This window comes from Sinohyriopsis cumingii, chromosome 2 (genome assembly GCF_028554795.1).
Source record: "Sinohyriopsis cumingii isolate HCF-2022 chromosome 2, ASM2855479v2, whole genome shotgun sequence".
Taxonomy (NCBI): Eukaryota; Metazoa; Mollusca; class Bivalvia; order Unionida; family Unionidae; genus Sinohyriopsis; species Sinohyriopsis cumingii.
In genome coordinates, this window is record NC_142962.1 from 138,837,305 (window position 1) to 138,854,568 (window position 17,264).

A 17,264-nucleotide genomic window follows, 5' to 3' on the forward strand; every position below is an offset into this window, starting at 1 on the left:
GTACAGTGCTCTACCATCTTAGGTACCATGATAGGTTAGTTTGATGTTGTATCTGATATCATTTAGCATTTGCTATATGACAAGCCTTAAATATATTTGCTATTGATCATCTCCACCATATTCAGTGTAAAACCAGCACTGTGGTTTGCCTGTTGTAGATTGATTGATAATTGTAATGTTCAGTTATTGATAATTGTTATGTTCAGTGAATGATCATGTAATGTTAAATGACTGATAATTGTAATGTTCTTTGGCTGATAATTGTAATATTCAGTGACTAATAATTTTAATGTTCAGTGGCTGATAATTGTAATATTCAGTGACTGATAATTGTAATGTTCAATGATTGATAATTGTTATGTTCAGTGAATGATAATGTAATGTTAAATGACTGATAACTGTAATATTCAGTGACTAATAATTTTAATGTTCAGTGACTGATAATTGTAATGTTCAGTGATTGATAATTGTAATGTTCAGTGACTGATAATTGTAATGTTTATTTGGCTGATAATTATAATGTTCAAACTGTGTTAATCGTAACGTTCAACAACGTACAGAGCGTATCACATCCACTGTTATGCTTTATCCTTACAATATGAGCATTTAAACTGAGAAACAGTCTAGAAAGTCTCATCATCCTTTTATTACTATCAGGCACTGCAGTATCTGAAGAAGGTGTGTAACCACCCGGCCCTGGTCCTGAATCCCAGCCACCCTAAATATGATGACATCATGCAGCAGCTGAAACAACAGAACTCCTCTCTTCATGATATACAACTTGCACCAAAACTCACAGCTCTTAGGTTAGTCATAATACATTGAAATTTGCCTTAAAGGATAACTCCATATTAATGACACCTGTTTATAATGGACAGTTTCTTGCATCTTCAATTAAAATCCCTATATAACTGTCCTATAAATGAAGGCTGTGTGTTAGATGTACAGAGGACACTATGTTTATCCATTCTTACTGCACATAAAGAACATTTATCATTAGCCTAAATACAAAATGTGAACTTACTGCCTGAAGATTTTTAACATAAACCTGTTCACTTGTTTATTCTTCAAATACATTACCGAATCATAATACCCTAGGATAGCTACAGAAAAATCTGTTTTGAGCAACCTCTGCTATGACCGACCACCTATCATTTGTGATACAAGGATTAATTTTATTATATAAACACAGTGTTGTGAGAAGTAACCTTCAGATCACAACCATAACCAACATTTTTATGCAAAATATGTATTTGGACACTGTTATATCAATAATGTCATCACAAAAATAGATATTAACACCACTAACCTTCTAAACAACACTGCAGTGAATGATGATGACAAAAACAGAAACAAACACCACTGACTTTTATTTAATACTTTGTAACCACAACCATTTAAAAATAAAGACTGTTCTAAACAACAACACAAAATTAGGCTGCCTACCAGTTTTCCAAATTTAACAGGTCATGCAGATAGTGTCTTTTGTTACAGATTTTAAACCAGACTAAAGTACATGTTACAAACTGCCATTGTAGTGCCAAAGTCATGTGGATACCAACTGAGGTTAACCATTCTTTCTTAAAAGGGAATGGTCATGCAATGTTTTAAAAAGAACTATGAATAATGAATACAATACATGTACAGTGATTAAGGGTAATTTTCCTTCTTAAACCTTGTTGAATTCAACCTTAAAAACAAACATTATAAGAGACCACCAATCATGTGAGACAGCTTTTAAATGGTAGAAGGGTGGTCTCTCGTGTCATTTTTATCTGCGCTACAGCCTCATAAATCGAGCCCTCCCAGACTAAACTTTTTAGCTGAGAAAGCTAAACTTTACTTGCCCACATGAGTGGTAGTTAAATAGATTGATTTCCCCTTAATACAGATATTGTCACCAGTTCCTGTGAACACTTAAATCAGTCTACAGGAAATGTATAAGGTCTTGTACTTGAAAGCTTTTCACAGCCATTCTCTTGTAACCTCCTATTCTGGGGTCAGGTCGATGAAATACATATAAAACATCCACCACAAAGACAAATTTCCCTCATGTTCAGCCTTAAGCACCAAGGAGGGATTTTCAGGGAAGTAAACAGAAGGATGAAAAGGATGTCCCTAAGACACAGCTTACAGGGAAGCAGTCCTTCGAATCCTATTCTTGTAGAAGGCCACAGATAACAAGAATGAAGTGGACAAGAGGCAAATAGAGGGCAATCATTTTCGCCCTAATTTCTCTTCACACCAGTTTCCCTATAACAAGAAATGAAACATTTTCATGCCACCCTTGTCAGATCTCCTGGCAGAGGGAAGGCTTCTATTCTTCACTGTCAAATGGGAAAGTATTTGCTACAATAACAATAATTAGCAGACCTAGCAAGTGGTTTCAGAGGGCCTCAGTATGACATTGAGCACACCTCCATTGTCTAGTGTTCAAGGTCTCTTCAACTACAGATGTCTCCAGAGACCCATTTAAAGCAGATGTAGAGATCATTCACAAGTAAAATCACTATGTTTTTATTTAAGACTGTTCCTGGCAACAAAGACCAATGGCACTCTTTAACTATGAAACCTTCGGTGGTCTAAGTTGTTGGAGCATCTGCCTCAGATGTGGGAGGTCGTGGGTCCTGGCCAGGTCATACCAAAGTGCAGAGTAATGACCCATTTCAGGACCACTTCATGGCAGTGACATCCAATTACCTCCATTTATATGGGTTCCATATCAGAAGATGGGAGACCCTCATTTGGTTTAGGTCAGGTATTCCCTTGCAGGTGCAACCTCCAGAGATGATGGTTTGCACATATGCAAACTCAGATGACTGGGGTACTAATCTCCTTCCATCAGTCCTGGATGCAATTGGAGTGTGGCCCACTTAGGATTGTCTTTTGCATATCAATTTCCTCTAGATGAAAGCTGTACTGAAAGCATTTCAGTGGTGGTTTGAAGGGCTACATGGAAAGGAAAGTGCATTCTTATTCTGTCTGACACTCCAGTATGGTGAATTATGTCAGAAGGCAAGGGGAACCAAATCCCCAGACCTTAATATTTTTGAGGATTATTTAAGGTGGTTTATTCAGTGAAAAATCCATATACAAATTCATCTTCTTCCAGGTCAACTAAATGTATTAGCATACTCACTGCCCCAGAAGATTAAACTTGTACAGATAGAATGGTCACTTAACCTCTTGCATGTGTGACCGCTGTGATCTGTCACTGGTGGATCTACGTGCTGTAAGGTGGCATTAAAAACTCTCAAATTTTGTCTCATGTCCTGGATCCAAGGGCCTGATCTTTCCATAGATCGGAACAATATGGACAGGTAAACTCTGCTGATTCCAAAGGTGATACAGAAAGTTAGAGAATCAGAGTTTTGCATAATCCTGATTGCGCCACTCAAATGGGAAAATCATAAATAAATGACCTAATAAATTTAATGGTAAATCCCAAGGAAAACGTCCTAATCAGCTCAAGCAACCATGACATCAGGCATTTCATCCCAGTCCAGAGTTGTTGAACCTGCATGCCTGGATTATTTTAAACAAGCCCTCCAGAACAAACAGTTTTCTCAACAAGTGGTGGAGAGAATTGCTCAAATGAGAAGGCCCTCCACTTCAAATGCATGCGAGGAGAATGGATAATTGCCTCATAGTGATGTGAGCGTGAACACATTTCACAACTGTAGGCACCTTAACCTCAAATAGCTTTCTTTCTACTTTGACTCTTTGACAAGAAACAGTTTTAATCACGATAAAAAGTACCATTCCATGATCTGTGATGTGCTGCATCATCATGGAAGAGAAGATATTGGACAAAACAAAAACTGAAAACAGTTTCCATTGCTAAGAACAGGTTCCGGCTCATAGAAAATCAGTCTTCTATGTTGAAACCTCAATTATTCTGGACCCCTTAATCTCTAGGTTGTCTTCAGGACCCAGTGAAAGTGCTGAAATGGTACCTGGAAAGAACAGACCAGGTACATTGAGGGAGACTACTTCTATTTTAACTTTTCAAAGAAGGGAAAGGTTGATATATCAACACAGGCACTTTCGTCAAGATGGGTTAGCCACTATGTATATCAAGAATTAACCCAAGATCAAATGAACTTTCTATGCATTTTGGCTGATGAAGTTAGGGCAGAAACAAGCATTTCATTTAAGTGATGGGATGGAGGTCAGCGTAAACTTTCTCAAGCATCTGCGTCCAAGATCTTTCATCCCAGAAGGCTCAGCTAGACTTGGTGCAGCATATCCTCACAGTACAATAAATTATCTTTCAAGGTCATTCATCCTCCAAAGAATGCAGCTTGATGACTTCCACTGGATTTGTTGGAGGTAAACTTTTCCCTTTTATAAAAGTCGTGCCTTGGATATGGAGTAAAAAAATATGCTTCTGTGGGGTAAGTGAATGTAACTCCCTCCACTGCTTACCTATTCTCCCAAGGTATAATGATTTGGTAATGTATTTGAAGAAGAAGTACATTTTTTTATAGTGAAATGTTTCTTTGATAATACTTAACCCAGTCATAATATGGATACACCTGCCCTGCCTCCTAACAGTTATATTCTTCTAAAAGAGCATCTTATCCACTACAGTATTTACTGAAGTATTCACAGGATTAGGCAACAATCTCTGCATCAGTGGGAGATCACTATTTCAGACACTTATATGGTCAGGTAACTGTGAGCTTTCTTTGCCTGGAGGGGTTGGATAAGTAAGGTTGCAGTAGTTCTCCTAAGACATTATGATCAGGTAAGTATCATTGAAGACACATTTTACTGGAAAGAAATGGTGAGCTTTAACTAATTTATTGGCAAGCCCTTCAAGGCAGAAGCTAAACATCCCTTTGACCATCCTAATGTATCTCCATCCACATGTTCACATCTTAGATTAAACGCAATGTTGAGGTTTTTCACTCCAAAGGTAAATTAAAGGCAGGCATGACAAAAAGGGATATGTCAAATTAAGTAATTTCTCTATTGTCTGTGTACATCTTTGAACCAGAAAATCTATGTATGAACAGGGCTCAAGTTTAACATTTTTTCATTCTTGGTATTTTTTTGTGAATGGAGAAAATTTCAACTTGCAAGATCCTGTTTCCAATGGCATTATCTTTTTTAATTGTTACTTTTATTAATTTATAATACATGCCAGGAGTTTTGAAGTAAAATGGATCAAAATACTTTTATGTCAGTTTCAGTTGTAATCTTTATTATCATTTCAAAGTAACAAACTCTATATATAGATTTTTTGTATACTTATTTATAACTGAAGTCTGAATTCTAATGGGCATAAAATTGGGCATGATATTCAAGCCACAAAAATGGAACATCATGCAAATGACAAGAAATACATATCATAGCATATGTATCATATTCCTTGGATGGAACTTCTTTAACAATCTGAACCAGATCTGATAATTAGGCATCACATTTACTATAAATATACTCATGAGTCCAACTGCAATCTGCACAGACCTAGATCTTCTGCCAAATAATGCACCGAGAGATCTAAGTCTATGCAATAGAGCAAACAACATAGACCCAGATCTGCTGATGCATAATCCACTAACAGATCAAGGTATATGCAGTTTCTTAGAAGTAGTAAGCAAAACAAATGAAAATAGACCCTGATCTGCCAGCACATTATGCAATGGCAGATCAGATTCAGTGTTGCTAGGAGTTACATGTGACTTATAAGTGAGTATATATGGTACTAGCAATCTGACAGAAAATGGAGCTAAGGCTAACCATACTTTAGGCATTTTAAAACCTAACTTGTCATCTTGCCTGCAGAAGAAGAAAAAATGTGAAAGAATTGGCTTTCCAGAGTTTAATTAGGCCTATTTTAGACAGTACTTTTATGGCTTGGGACCTCTTCTCCCAGTTATTAAAAGATGAACTTGAAAAAAGTTGAAAAGCAACCAACAAGATTTGTTATATCCAATTATGACTGAACTCCAGGAAATATGACCTCAGCATTGAACAAGTAATCTTGAAATCCATAAACCAGCAGATACTGGAAAACAGGATAATAACATTTTACAAAGGTTTTAAAAAAAACCTGCAGAAATTCAATGCTAAAATTGAAATAAATCAAAGAGAGATAGTAGAAATTAGCATGCATATATATATATATATATATATATATATATATATATATATATATATATATATATATATATATATATATACACATGGTACCTGTGAATAGTTACTTCTACCACAAATATTAATCACAAATGCTGAAGCGTATTAAAACCAAATTTATGCATTTTGATTTTTAAAAAAAAATTTAACCATGAGATTCATAAACAGTCAATCTCGCCAGATTGAAAAAAAACACAATAGGGACAACAATTGTATTTGTAGGGGATCAGGAGGATTACATGTGACACAAATATCTGTGATCAGCCATCCTATTAAACAAGGCATCAGAGGAGACAAAGTAAGAGATTCCACCTAAACGAAGATAATATTGGAGAATATTTTCATATATTTTTGAATAAAATAGTTTTTGGTGCAAATAAGATATGCTTTCCCTAGAAAATAAAATGGTTGTGTCCTAGTTCGTTGTATTATCAGTAGGTACATGTATGGCTTTAGTATTAGGTTACATGTTAAAATGGCTCACAGTAAAGGAATTGGTGCCAATAAAAGATTCTTTTCACATTTGGGAATCATGCATTTTGATGAAGTGGCCACACAAAAATCTAATTAATTGCCGTATATCTCTAAAACATTTAGCACTTGCAAAAAGATGCAAGAGCATTTTCCACGATTAACTCTCATTATGCAAGTATACAGACACTAAAATAGAACCCTGATAAATGTTGAAAAGGTATTTATAAGGAAATTAAACTATATTCACCATTTAATGTATAAACTCAGAGAATGTATTTTTCACATCAGGACTTGTGGGTTTCACTTAAAAACTTTGAGGCTTTTTCTGATGTGGCCATGCCATGTTTCTCCATATTAAATTACCTAAGCCCCTAGTGGATTATGTCCATATTAAATTAACTAACCCCCTAGTGGATTATGTCCATATTAAATTACCTAACCTCCCAGTGGATTATGTCTATATTAAATTACCTAACCCCCTAGTGGATTATGTACATAATTAATTACCTAACCCTCTAGTGGATTATGTCCATATTAAATTACCTAACCCCCTAGTGGATTATGTACATGTTAAATTACCTAACCCCCTACTGGATTATGTACATATTACCTAACCCCCTAGTGGATTATGTACATATTAAATTACCTAACCCCCTAGTGGACTATGTCCATATTAAATTACCTAACCCCCTAGTGGATTATGTACATATTAAATTACCTAACCCCCTAGTGGATTATGTACATATTAAATTACCTAACCCTTTGGTGGATTATGTCCATATTAAATTACCTAACCCTCTAGTAGATTATGTACATATTAAATTACCTACCCCCCTACTGGATTATGTACATATTACCTAACCCCTAGTGGATTATGTACATATTAAATTACCTAACCCCCTAGTGGATTATGTACATATTAAATTGCCTAACCCCCTAGTGGATTATGTCCATATTAAATTACCTAACCCTCTAGTGGATTATGTACATATTAAATTACCTAACCCCCTACTGGATTATGTACATATTACCTAACTCCTAGTGGATTATGTACATGTTAAATTACCTAACCCCCTACTGGATTATGTACATATTACCTAACCCCCTAGTGGATTATGTACATATTAAATTACCTAACCCTCTAGTGGATTATGTACATATTAAATTACCTAACCCTCTAGTGGATTGTATACATATTAAATTACCTAACCCCCTAGTGGATTATGTACATATTAAATTACCTAACCCCCTAGTGGATTATGTACATATTAAATTACCTAACCCCATAGTGGATTATGTACATTAGGCAGACATATCTGGAACTTGTTAAATTGTCAGCATCAAGTTTATGATGTTCTAATAGATATAACATCAACAATGATGATGCACTTATGTAAAACCAAGTTGCTATTGTAACATTCTTTCAAAATATGATTTGTTTTTCAATGTATTTAATAAAAGATATGACTTGATATATTTTCTTCGTTACTTTTCTGTACTACCTTGTCAACTCTCACAGCACTGCCTTTCAATCCCAAACTTGATGTGCCTTGTAAAACAACATTCCCAGGACCAGGCTATGGTTTCTGTTATCAAAAAAATTGAAGCAAATCAAATGGACAGTAGTTGCTAGAGTCTTGGAAGCAGCTGCTTATAAATGCTTTTTCAGGTATTTCTGGCTGCAAATTTTCAAAAGAAAAACAAATTGGCATGAAACTAAAGGTCAAGCTCAGAGTCCAGAAACTTAAGTAATGAGGAACTCCACACAAGCAAAGGTTGAAAGTACAGCTTAAAGGATACTTTTGAATTCCATTTGCTTGCTAAATGTCAGTGGCTTAGGTTTGTTGCAAGTGTCATGTGATGGAATTTTGTGCTTGAATTGGAACTCATATGTTTCAAGAAAATGGAGCTGTAACTTTTGATCATGGAATTCCCATCAGAGCTAAGACAACAAAACTATCAACAAATGTCTGAATCAATGGGAAAGAATTTGCCAATCAATAAACTTTCCTTTGCTCAAGTTAACATCTTCACATAATCTGTAATATCTTGTCTTTGCAGGCAGTTGCTGAATGACTGTGGCATTGGATTAGTAAGTGAGTCCAGTACAGATGACACACCTGTGGTAAACCAGCACCGAGTCCTGCTTTTCTGTCAGCTGAAGAGCATGTTGGAAATTGTTGAGAAAGACCTTCTCAAGTATAGTCTAACTTTTTTTTTGTCAGCTTTAGTTTGACATTGCATGTTTTTTTAGATGAATCACTATAATTTTCTGGCATAATGTCTGTTTGTAAATCTAGTTTCAGGGCTATTTAAAGTGTAGCATCACAGGGAGCTACGTAAAAGTGTCTAAAAGACAAATTAATTTTGCATTTTGCAAGTATGATGGTTGTGATAGAAAACTAATAAAGCAAATTTTAGCAATAAAAAAAACAAAGGTAAGCTTCCATATGATGTAGTTGTTGCAATATTTCAAATTTTATAATGCAAAATAATGAGTTGTAATGTTTTGATGATGTCTTGCCATTTCGAAAGGCAATGTGTCCAAGTCATCTGATTGTACTGCATGGTTATTTGTTCTTCAAAATACATTATCCGATAATAATACTTTAGGATCGTTTCACTTGCTTACATGTCCAGTCCACCAAAGCAGAGAAAGACTATAATGAAAGTCATTTGGATTTTCTTAGTACTAAAAATATTAATACATTATTTGCATACTGAAGGTATGAGAGTAGTTCCCCTCCCCCATCAATAGAGGTATTGACACCAAATGCCATAAATTGTCAATTACTACTTCAGCTTCTGCCTTGGCATCATGCTTATTTAAAGGCCGCACACATTCATACAACTTCTGTGTTGATTGTCTCAAGTTTTAATGATCCAAGGAATGCTAATCACAGGTGAAGTATATTCCATCTTTTCTCTCCATCCTGATGAATATTTTGTATCTTTGTGTAGTTATCGTACTGTAAGCAAAAATTTTGATATTCTGATACTCTGATTTAATGATCTCTAATACTCACACATTCTCCGAGTACTTGACCTCTTGCAACGTACATGTATTTCAAGTAAACAGTTGTTTATTCTCAGAAATAAGATAATTTTTGAAATTCTTTCAGTAATTCTTCAAGCATTTATTTCATTTCTTAACATTCACTTCACTATAAGTTTAGCATGATACTTGACTGATTTTTCATTTCAATGGAATTTTTTTTGTATTAATATTCCTTTCCCCCCCCCCCCATATAATACATGGGAGATATAACTGTCACTGTGGCTGTTTGTCACAGCTCTTGGTTCCATGCTCAATGTTTTCTGCATGGTGATCTTTCAGTAAACTGAACATGGCTTCAATTCCACCACTGTGACCTCCAACAGGCGTGCCTCTGAGTCAGTCAGTTTACTTCCAAAGGCTTGGGATCCAGGTCCTCAGACCTCTTTTTTTCTTGAATTTGTTACAGTTGTCATCACCAGCAAATCCACATTCAAGTACACCACATCCCAGACACATTTAATGGACTCTCAGACATGCTGTCTAGGTGAAATCAAGTGTTTCGCACAGAATGATCCATTTATCACCCAGATTTGAATAGAATCTATATCTGTTTGGGTTGATGTATAGTGATGCTCTTTGGGATGAGGCGGAATGCTAAGGTCCTAACCCTAGATCTCACTGATTTTGGAAAGGTCTCAGTGCATTCACTTTTTCTCCATCCCATCTGATTCCTCTGGTTATTCAGAAGGCAAGGGCATCAGAATGCATACTGATCTGAATTGTTCCCCGTAAGCGGAAATAATCTTGGATAAATGACCTCCTAATCTAGTGGAAGAGATAAGGTTGAAAAGGCCTGTTCTCTCCATCAGTGCAGGTTTTCCCTCTCAACCCATAAATGGTCAGCCTGCATGGGGGTGGGGGGCTGTCATAAACAGTCCCTCAGAAAGAAACATTTCTATGACCAAATGGATCACTTAAATGTGAAAGCCCACCATTTAAATGCATATGAGGAGAAACAGAGTCTTCTCCAAATGGTGCAAGCAGAGAAACATCATTTATATAAAAGCAACTGTCCCACAAATTGCCATCTGCCTCCTGTAACTTTTTTAGCAGACGTTTGATAACAGTTATGGGCTGCCATTCCACAGTTTATATCACATTCATTCAGTATGGAAGTGACAATATAGGTCAGTAAAAAGATTTTGTCTTTTCTCAATTGAAGGCCCTTTGTCTGAAATGGAACCTACCATCAATTTTAATGTGGTGAATCAAGTCACCTTTCAAACCATTGTCCTAGTCACTATAGTCTTAGCAGGCATAATATGTGGATACCCTGCTGGTTTCATTACCAAATACAGTCTCCATTAATGGAAAAGTAACTGTCTTGAATCCTTTGTTTTCATTGGACCCTTCTTCTTAATGTGTCGCAAGGATCTATGATGTTGAAATTGTACTTGAAACATACCAAAATCACAGAAAAAATTCCTTCTTTGTTCTTGTCTGTCAGTGAAGGAAAGGACAATATTTCTACTTTGGCTGTTATGTTCTGGATTCATTGGGATATTCACCCAGCCTACAAAACAATAATCTCCATATTTATTCATGAGTTTTGGACATTTGCTGCCACCCTAGTGTTTGCGCCAAACATCCTGCTGACCAGCATTATTCAAGCTGTGGGATAGAGGTATAATCCCACATTCTACGTCTCTTAAAGGCTAAATTGAACTTCTCAGGCATATAGCAGATTAACAGGCTACCTTTCCAAGTCCCTCAGCAGCTTTGTAACATGTGTTACTCCTGCTTGATTTACCAGAGCAACAATTGTTCCCATGAAGCCCACATATCTGTATTGTTCTACCTTTAATCCATATCTCAATCAAGTTTCAGAGCTGCTGCTTTTATGTTATGGGCCAACTATATGTTATGGGGAGGTAACTCCCATTATTTCTGACCTATTCTTCAATCCTATTATGATTGGGTAATGTATTTGAAGAAATTTTTTAAGTGAAATATTCTTGAATAATGACTTACTGATGATAATATGTCCACTTCTTCCCAAGTCCTCCAGTTATATTCCTAGAAGAGCATGCACTTCTGCTCCATTAGTAACTGAGAAATGATGAAATTTGGTGCCATTTTCTCTCAGCAAGGGTAGACCACTTGCCTAATATCTCTGTAAACTGAGCATTTTTAGTGCTAAAACAAGTCCAAAGACATTAACATCTTTTTCCATTTTCAAGGTCTGGATTCATTAGGTAGTGGAAGGACTCTTAATGTATTGTGATTTAATAAATTTTATTGAAGAACATATTTTAATTTTAAAAAACAGGTGGTATTTTTGCATGATCATTAGTACTCAGAGCATTAGTATCTTAAGAATATGACATTTTTGGCAATATCATTCAGCTTATATCAGCAACTAATGTTGATCATGTGACTTATAATGTTCATGTGATATGAGAAGACTGATGCAGATGGGCAATAATTCATGGTTATTTTTTTTTAATTTGCAGTTTTATTGATTAAAATAAATGATCCTTGTTCTTTAATGAATTTAATTTAATATATGTACTCATTTCAAATGAGATTTATTTTTAAACTCCTCTAATAACTTTCCTTCTTTTGCAGCAGATTCACATTTGTCAGCTCTTAATCATGTTTTCATCTGAATGAGTTTTCATATTAAAACTTCTTTTTTAAGGGTTCTCCAAAAATGTCATTTTATTTTTTTGCAATACATTTTATTAATAATAGTTTGATTTAGTACTGTAAAGACAATGAACATAACTGTATGTTGGCAGCAACTGATTATAAAATTTAGAAAATGCAATAAAACCTGTCTTGAGAGACTGCTGTTTTGGAAGATAACCTATCACATGAGAGCGGATTCTTAATGCACCAAATGACTGTTACATTGTGTTTTGACCTGTCTTGAGAAACAATCTGTCTTTGGAGACCACATTTTGCTGTTAGAAGAGATGGTCTATCGAAGTTGTTTTACCATAGTATACCATACCCGTCAACACTAGAAATTGATTTGTGTATGGTAACCAGAATTTGTTCCACAGATTTGTAGCCTAAACTATTATGTGCATTATAAATTCAATTATTTGTACTTTAGAAAAGATTACATTGGCTGTTTACATTGCAGAGCTTGTATGCCGAGTGTGACTTATTTGCGTCTAGATGGAAGTATACCTGCTGGCAGCAGACATGATATTGTGCACAGGTAAGCAGTCAGCTAAAAGATTAAAGCAAAACTAATTAAAGTGAAACTTAAACTGGCCCCTTTTGTAACACTGCCTCCTCTGCAGACCATATCTGTGAAATTCCATGATATATGCCTTTCTGTAACACTGCTTCCTCTACAGACTGCATTAGTGAACTCCCTTAAATTGGCCTTTCTGTAACACTGCCTCCTTTGCAGACTGTGTCAGTGAACTCCCTTAAATTGGCCTTTTTGTAATGCTGCCTCTTCTTAGACTGTATCAGTGAACTCCCTTAAATTGGCCTTTTTGTAATGCTGCCTCTTCTGTAGACTGTATCAGTGAACTCCCTTAAATTGGCCTTTCTGTAACACTGCCTCTTCTGTAGACTGTATCAGTGAACTCCCTTAAATTGGCCTTTCTGTAACACTGCCTCTTCTGTAGACTGTATCAGTGAACTCCCTTAAATTGGCCTTTCTGTAACACTGCCTCTTCTGTAGACTGTATCAGTGAAAAATTAAATTGGCCTCTCTGTAACACTTCATCTGTAGTCCGATTCAGTTTCAGTGGATACTACAGGAACCTCAAAAATGTTTAGGTCTTCACATTGTAGGGAAGATTCTTTGGTATCTATGACCTATATACAGGCAAGAAGTTGATATTTTTAGCTATCCAGGTCACAGACCAAAAGAGTTTTATACTATGGCCTGTAGTCCATCATTCATCATCTGTTGTCTGTACATCTGCCATCACAAGTTTGTTATCTCTGCTTCTCCTAAACAACATGGAACTACTTGAAACTATGCACATTCATTTGTTTTATAGTCTTGTTGGCCTTACATAAAAATGGTGCTGCATGGACATCAGTATGGCCACCTTGAAAATGGTGAAAATCAAAACTCATGTCTTGGCCATGGTGGCCATCTTTCAAACCTTGTTATCACTACTTCAGAATTGAAATTCATAGTGATATGGAGTTTTCACTAAAACACTTCTTTTTGTATGCAGTTAGTTATGTAAAATACTGGTCCTGATCGGACTTACAATATGGCCACCATGGTAGCAGTATTGTAAATCTTGGTATTGCTAGTCCTTCTGAACAGATGTCCATATTAATATTTAGTTTTCATCCAACAACTTCATATGCTGTGTAATTAATCCTAAATAAAAATCATGCTGAGCTCTTTTATGGTCACCATGAAAAACTTGTTATGACATTTAGTAGGACCATTAAAAAATGGTGCAGAGCAATAGTGGCCATGTAAAAATTCTTGTTATCTCTACTCCTTCTCAAGAGATGGTTGCATTGAATTGAGATTTTAATTAAAACACTTCTCACTATATTTATATGGTCCTCAAGCAAAATGATGTCAGTCTGATTTCCCAAAATTTAAGAAGCCTTTTAAGAGCCACTCCTATTAAATGTATGGCCATACTAATATATCAACATAACACTTCTTTCTTGCAATATATAGTTGTTCCGATATTAAAAGGGTGCTGATCTGTCATCGAAAATTGCCACCTTCACAGCCATACTGAAACTCTTGATATTTCTACCTATCATGAACAGAAGGTTCTATTGATATGGAGTTTTCACTGAAATACTGTTATACCAACATGTAGCTGCTTTTGAATTAAAATGGTGCGTATCTGATGGCACCATAGTGACCATCTTGAAAATATTGTTATTATTTGTCCTCAGCCATGAATAGGAGTACTGACATGGTTTTTCATCGAAACACATTTTGAAGGACAATTTATTTGGTTCTGAAAGAAAAGAGTTCAGATCTGATCACCAACATATCCACACTTTTGTGAAGGAATTTTGAAAGCCTGATGTTAATGACATTGACATAAACAAATTAATATCAACCAGACTACTTTGTATTTAGTTGAATTTCAGTGAACAAGTTGATAGCATTCGGATTGTAAGGTCAACAGTCTTGACTCATATATTTTTTTATAATGGCTTGTGAGTATGATAACACAAAGTATGAATAGATTTATATCAAGAATACATTGAATGAGATCTCTTGAAAAAATTGTTTTCCCCAAACAGTATAAATTACAGATTTAATAAATCTTAACATAAGGCTATGTCCTGATATTGTCTGAGACAAGTTCATTTGGTTTGTTTTTCTCCATAAGATCAGGTTCAAGGTCAAAGGCCATGACAAAGATTTTGTACTGCGTGTACAGATATCTTGTAAACATGGTAACTTAGACATGTAAGAAAATAGTTATGTTGCCAGGTTTGCTATGTTAGTGTTTCTGAAGAATATAAGAGATGGTCTTAATACTCAGCCGTAAAAATGACCAAAGGACAGAAGAACAGTCTTCTCTTGGATTGTATGCCCCCCACCACTGTTGACCACCATAACATAGTTTGTTACCCTTGTACAACTATCCATTAATCACACATTGGTTAAAGTTTACATTTAGGTCATTTCACTCTGAGGTAAATAAGTAACAATATTCTGCATACAGATTTCTGGTTTTCTTCCCATTTCATAAAGCTTTAACATGACATTTTCTAAATAAATGGAACCTTAAAAATCATGAGAACTAATATTTGCATGATGTTGAAAAATTTATATTTTCATCCCAAGAGGAAAATAAAACCATCAGATCGGGGATTTTTGGCAGATGGAAAACATTAATGTTCAACATTTCCTTACCTTTTGTGCCCAGTTATATTTTACTTTACATTCTTAGAGCTTCCAAATAAACATCACTTAGGAAAACCACACTGCTGATCATTGAATTCACAAAAAATGAGGAAAAGAAATACCTGATAAATTTTATCAATGCAAAGGAATTGTTTTCATAAATAAAAGATATAGGGAAAAAAATAATTAAATCACATCATTAAATGCATCACTGATTTCAAAATATCAGCTTTTGGTAATTTGAATGCCAGTGATAAACGAGTTATGAAATCATGCATATTTCCAGGTTCAACAATGATCCATCCATTGATATCTTGCTTCTGACCACACATGTAGGTGGACTTGGACTGAATCTGACTGGAGCTGATACTGTCATCTTTGTAGAGCATGACTGGAATCCCATGAAGGACTTACAGGTAGTCCATTCTTTTAAAAATGCAGTTTTGTTGACTTGATTGTTTTCTATGTAAATTCTGATAGCAAAGAAATATGAACTCTGAGTTAAGATATCAGTTTTACAGACAGACTTTGTTAGATGAATTTGTGCCCAAGATGTTCCCATCATTTTTCTGGACTTTACTGATTGCCACCTAATTAAGAGGTTGATACTCAAATGTGTCTAATTCTGGCATTTGTGTAACAGAGATGGAAAATAAAATTTAACAAACTAGGCCGAAAATAAAGTGACCAGCATACATGCACAGTTGAGATGCCAGGGTCAGAAACACTTGTTGAATATTGTATTGACCACATCACACTTCATGTCCAGATGATATGTCCTGCACAGTCTGAAATGTTTTTATGAACCTTGATATGTATTTTTATGAACCTATAAGAGTTTTGTTAGAATTTATTATATGAGTTATTTCCACATTTGTTTTTAATTTATGTGATTCAGTCAAACTTTATTGTACATTTCATATCTTTGGAGCCACTCCTGTCTATTCATCTTGCAAGGGATATTCTAAAAGTAAACACTGAAAGATTTAGTTCTGGAATTATGTTCCCTCCATTGAAGAATTTAAGGCTTAAATTATTAGCCATTTGATGATGCAATTCCCCAACTGTGTTCTTCATAGCAATGCCAGATATACAGTTGAAGGTTAAAAATGAATTCCAGCACTGCACATTTTAATGTTTCTTTGTTCTCATTCTCTGCCATTTATTTACATTGTGATTTCAACAAATTCCACCGTTTTGACAATAATTCAAAAACAGGCCCAGACAGGTTACAAAGCATGGTATGTTTTGAATATTAAATCAAGTGTCCTTGATTTTGGACCTGCTTTCTTGTGTTAAGATTTCAGGCTCCGTACAAGTGTAAAAAAAATTCTGACAAGAGTTTAAACTAACAATTGATAAGTTTCATATTTGGCAATTTAATTAAGTCTGCAGATGTATGAATAGGACTTTCCTTTGTGCAAACACATTTTTTGACAATTGTGTGAAAGCACTTGGTAATGATTGCAGATGTTGATCCAAAGATACCATCTGCTGACATTTTGCAGTCTTTAGACTGGCTTCCTTTTGACAGAAGAATTTCATATTGTAGATGTATTTTGGTTATTAAGCACTTCATGGTTTAACACTTTTTAAACACTTTTTAAAAGCATGAGTGATCTGCTTGTCCAAATCAGTAGTACCACCACTATGTACTCATTAAGATCAGTTAGAAACTACCAAAGCCAAGAACTGCTGAATCTACTGACTGGAATGAAATTCCGCTCAAAGAAAGCTGACAATCTTAAGTTGTTCAAAGTGGGATATTTC

At 35.3% G+C, this 17,264-nt stretch overlaps 1 protein-coding gene across 1 annotated transcript in view; it reads left to right on the plus strand.

Annotated features, from left to right (window-relative positions):
* The window catches only part of LOC149805925 (TATA-binding protein-associated factor 172-like), a 182,310-nt gene that overhangs the window by 140,224 nt on the left and 24,822 nt on the right, over positions 1–17,264 (plus strand). Inside the window, exons 35-38 of the mRNA XM_089950707.1 lie at positions 658–806; positions 8,683–8,820; positions 12,771–12,848; positions 15,781–15,910. Coding sequence (XP_089806833.1) covers positions 658–806; positions 8,683–8,820; positions 12,771–12,848; positions 15,781–15,910 — 495 coding nt within the window. The remainder of the gene's footprint in view (positions 1–657; positions 807–8,682; positions 8,821–12,770; positions 12,849–15,780; positions 15,911–17,264) is intronic.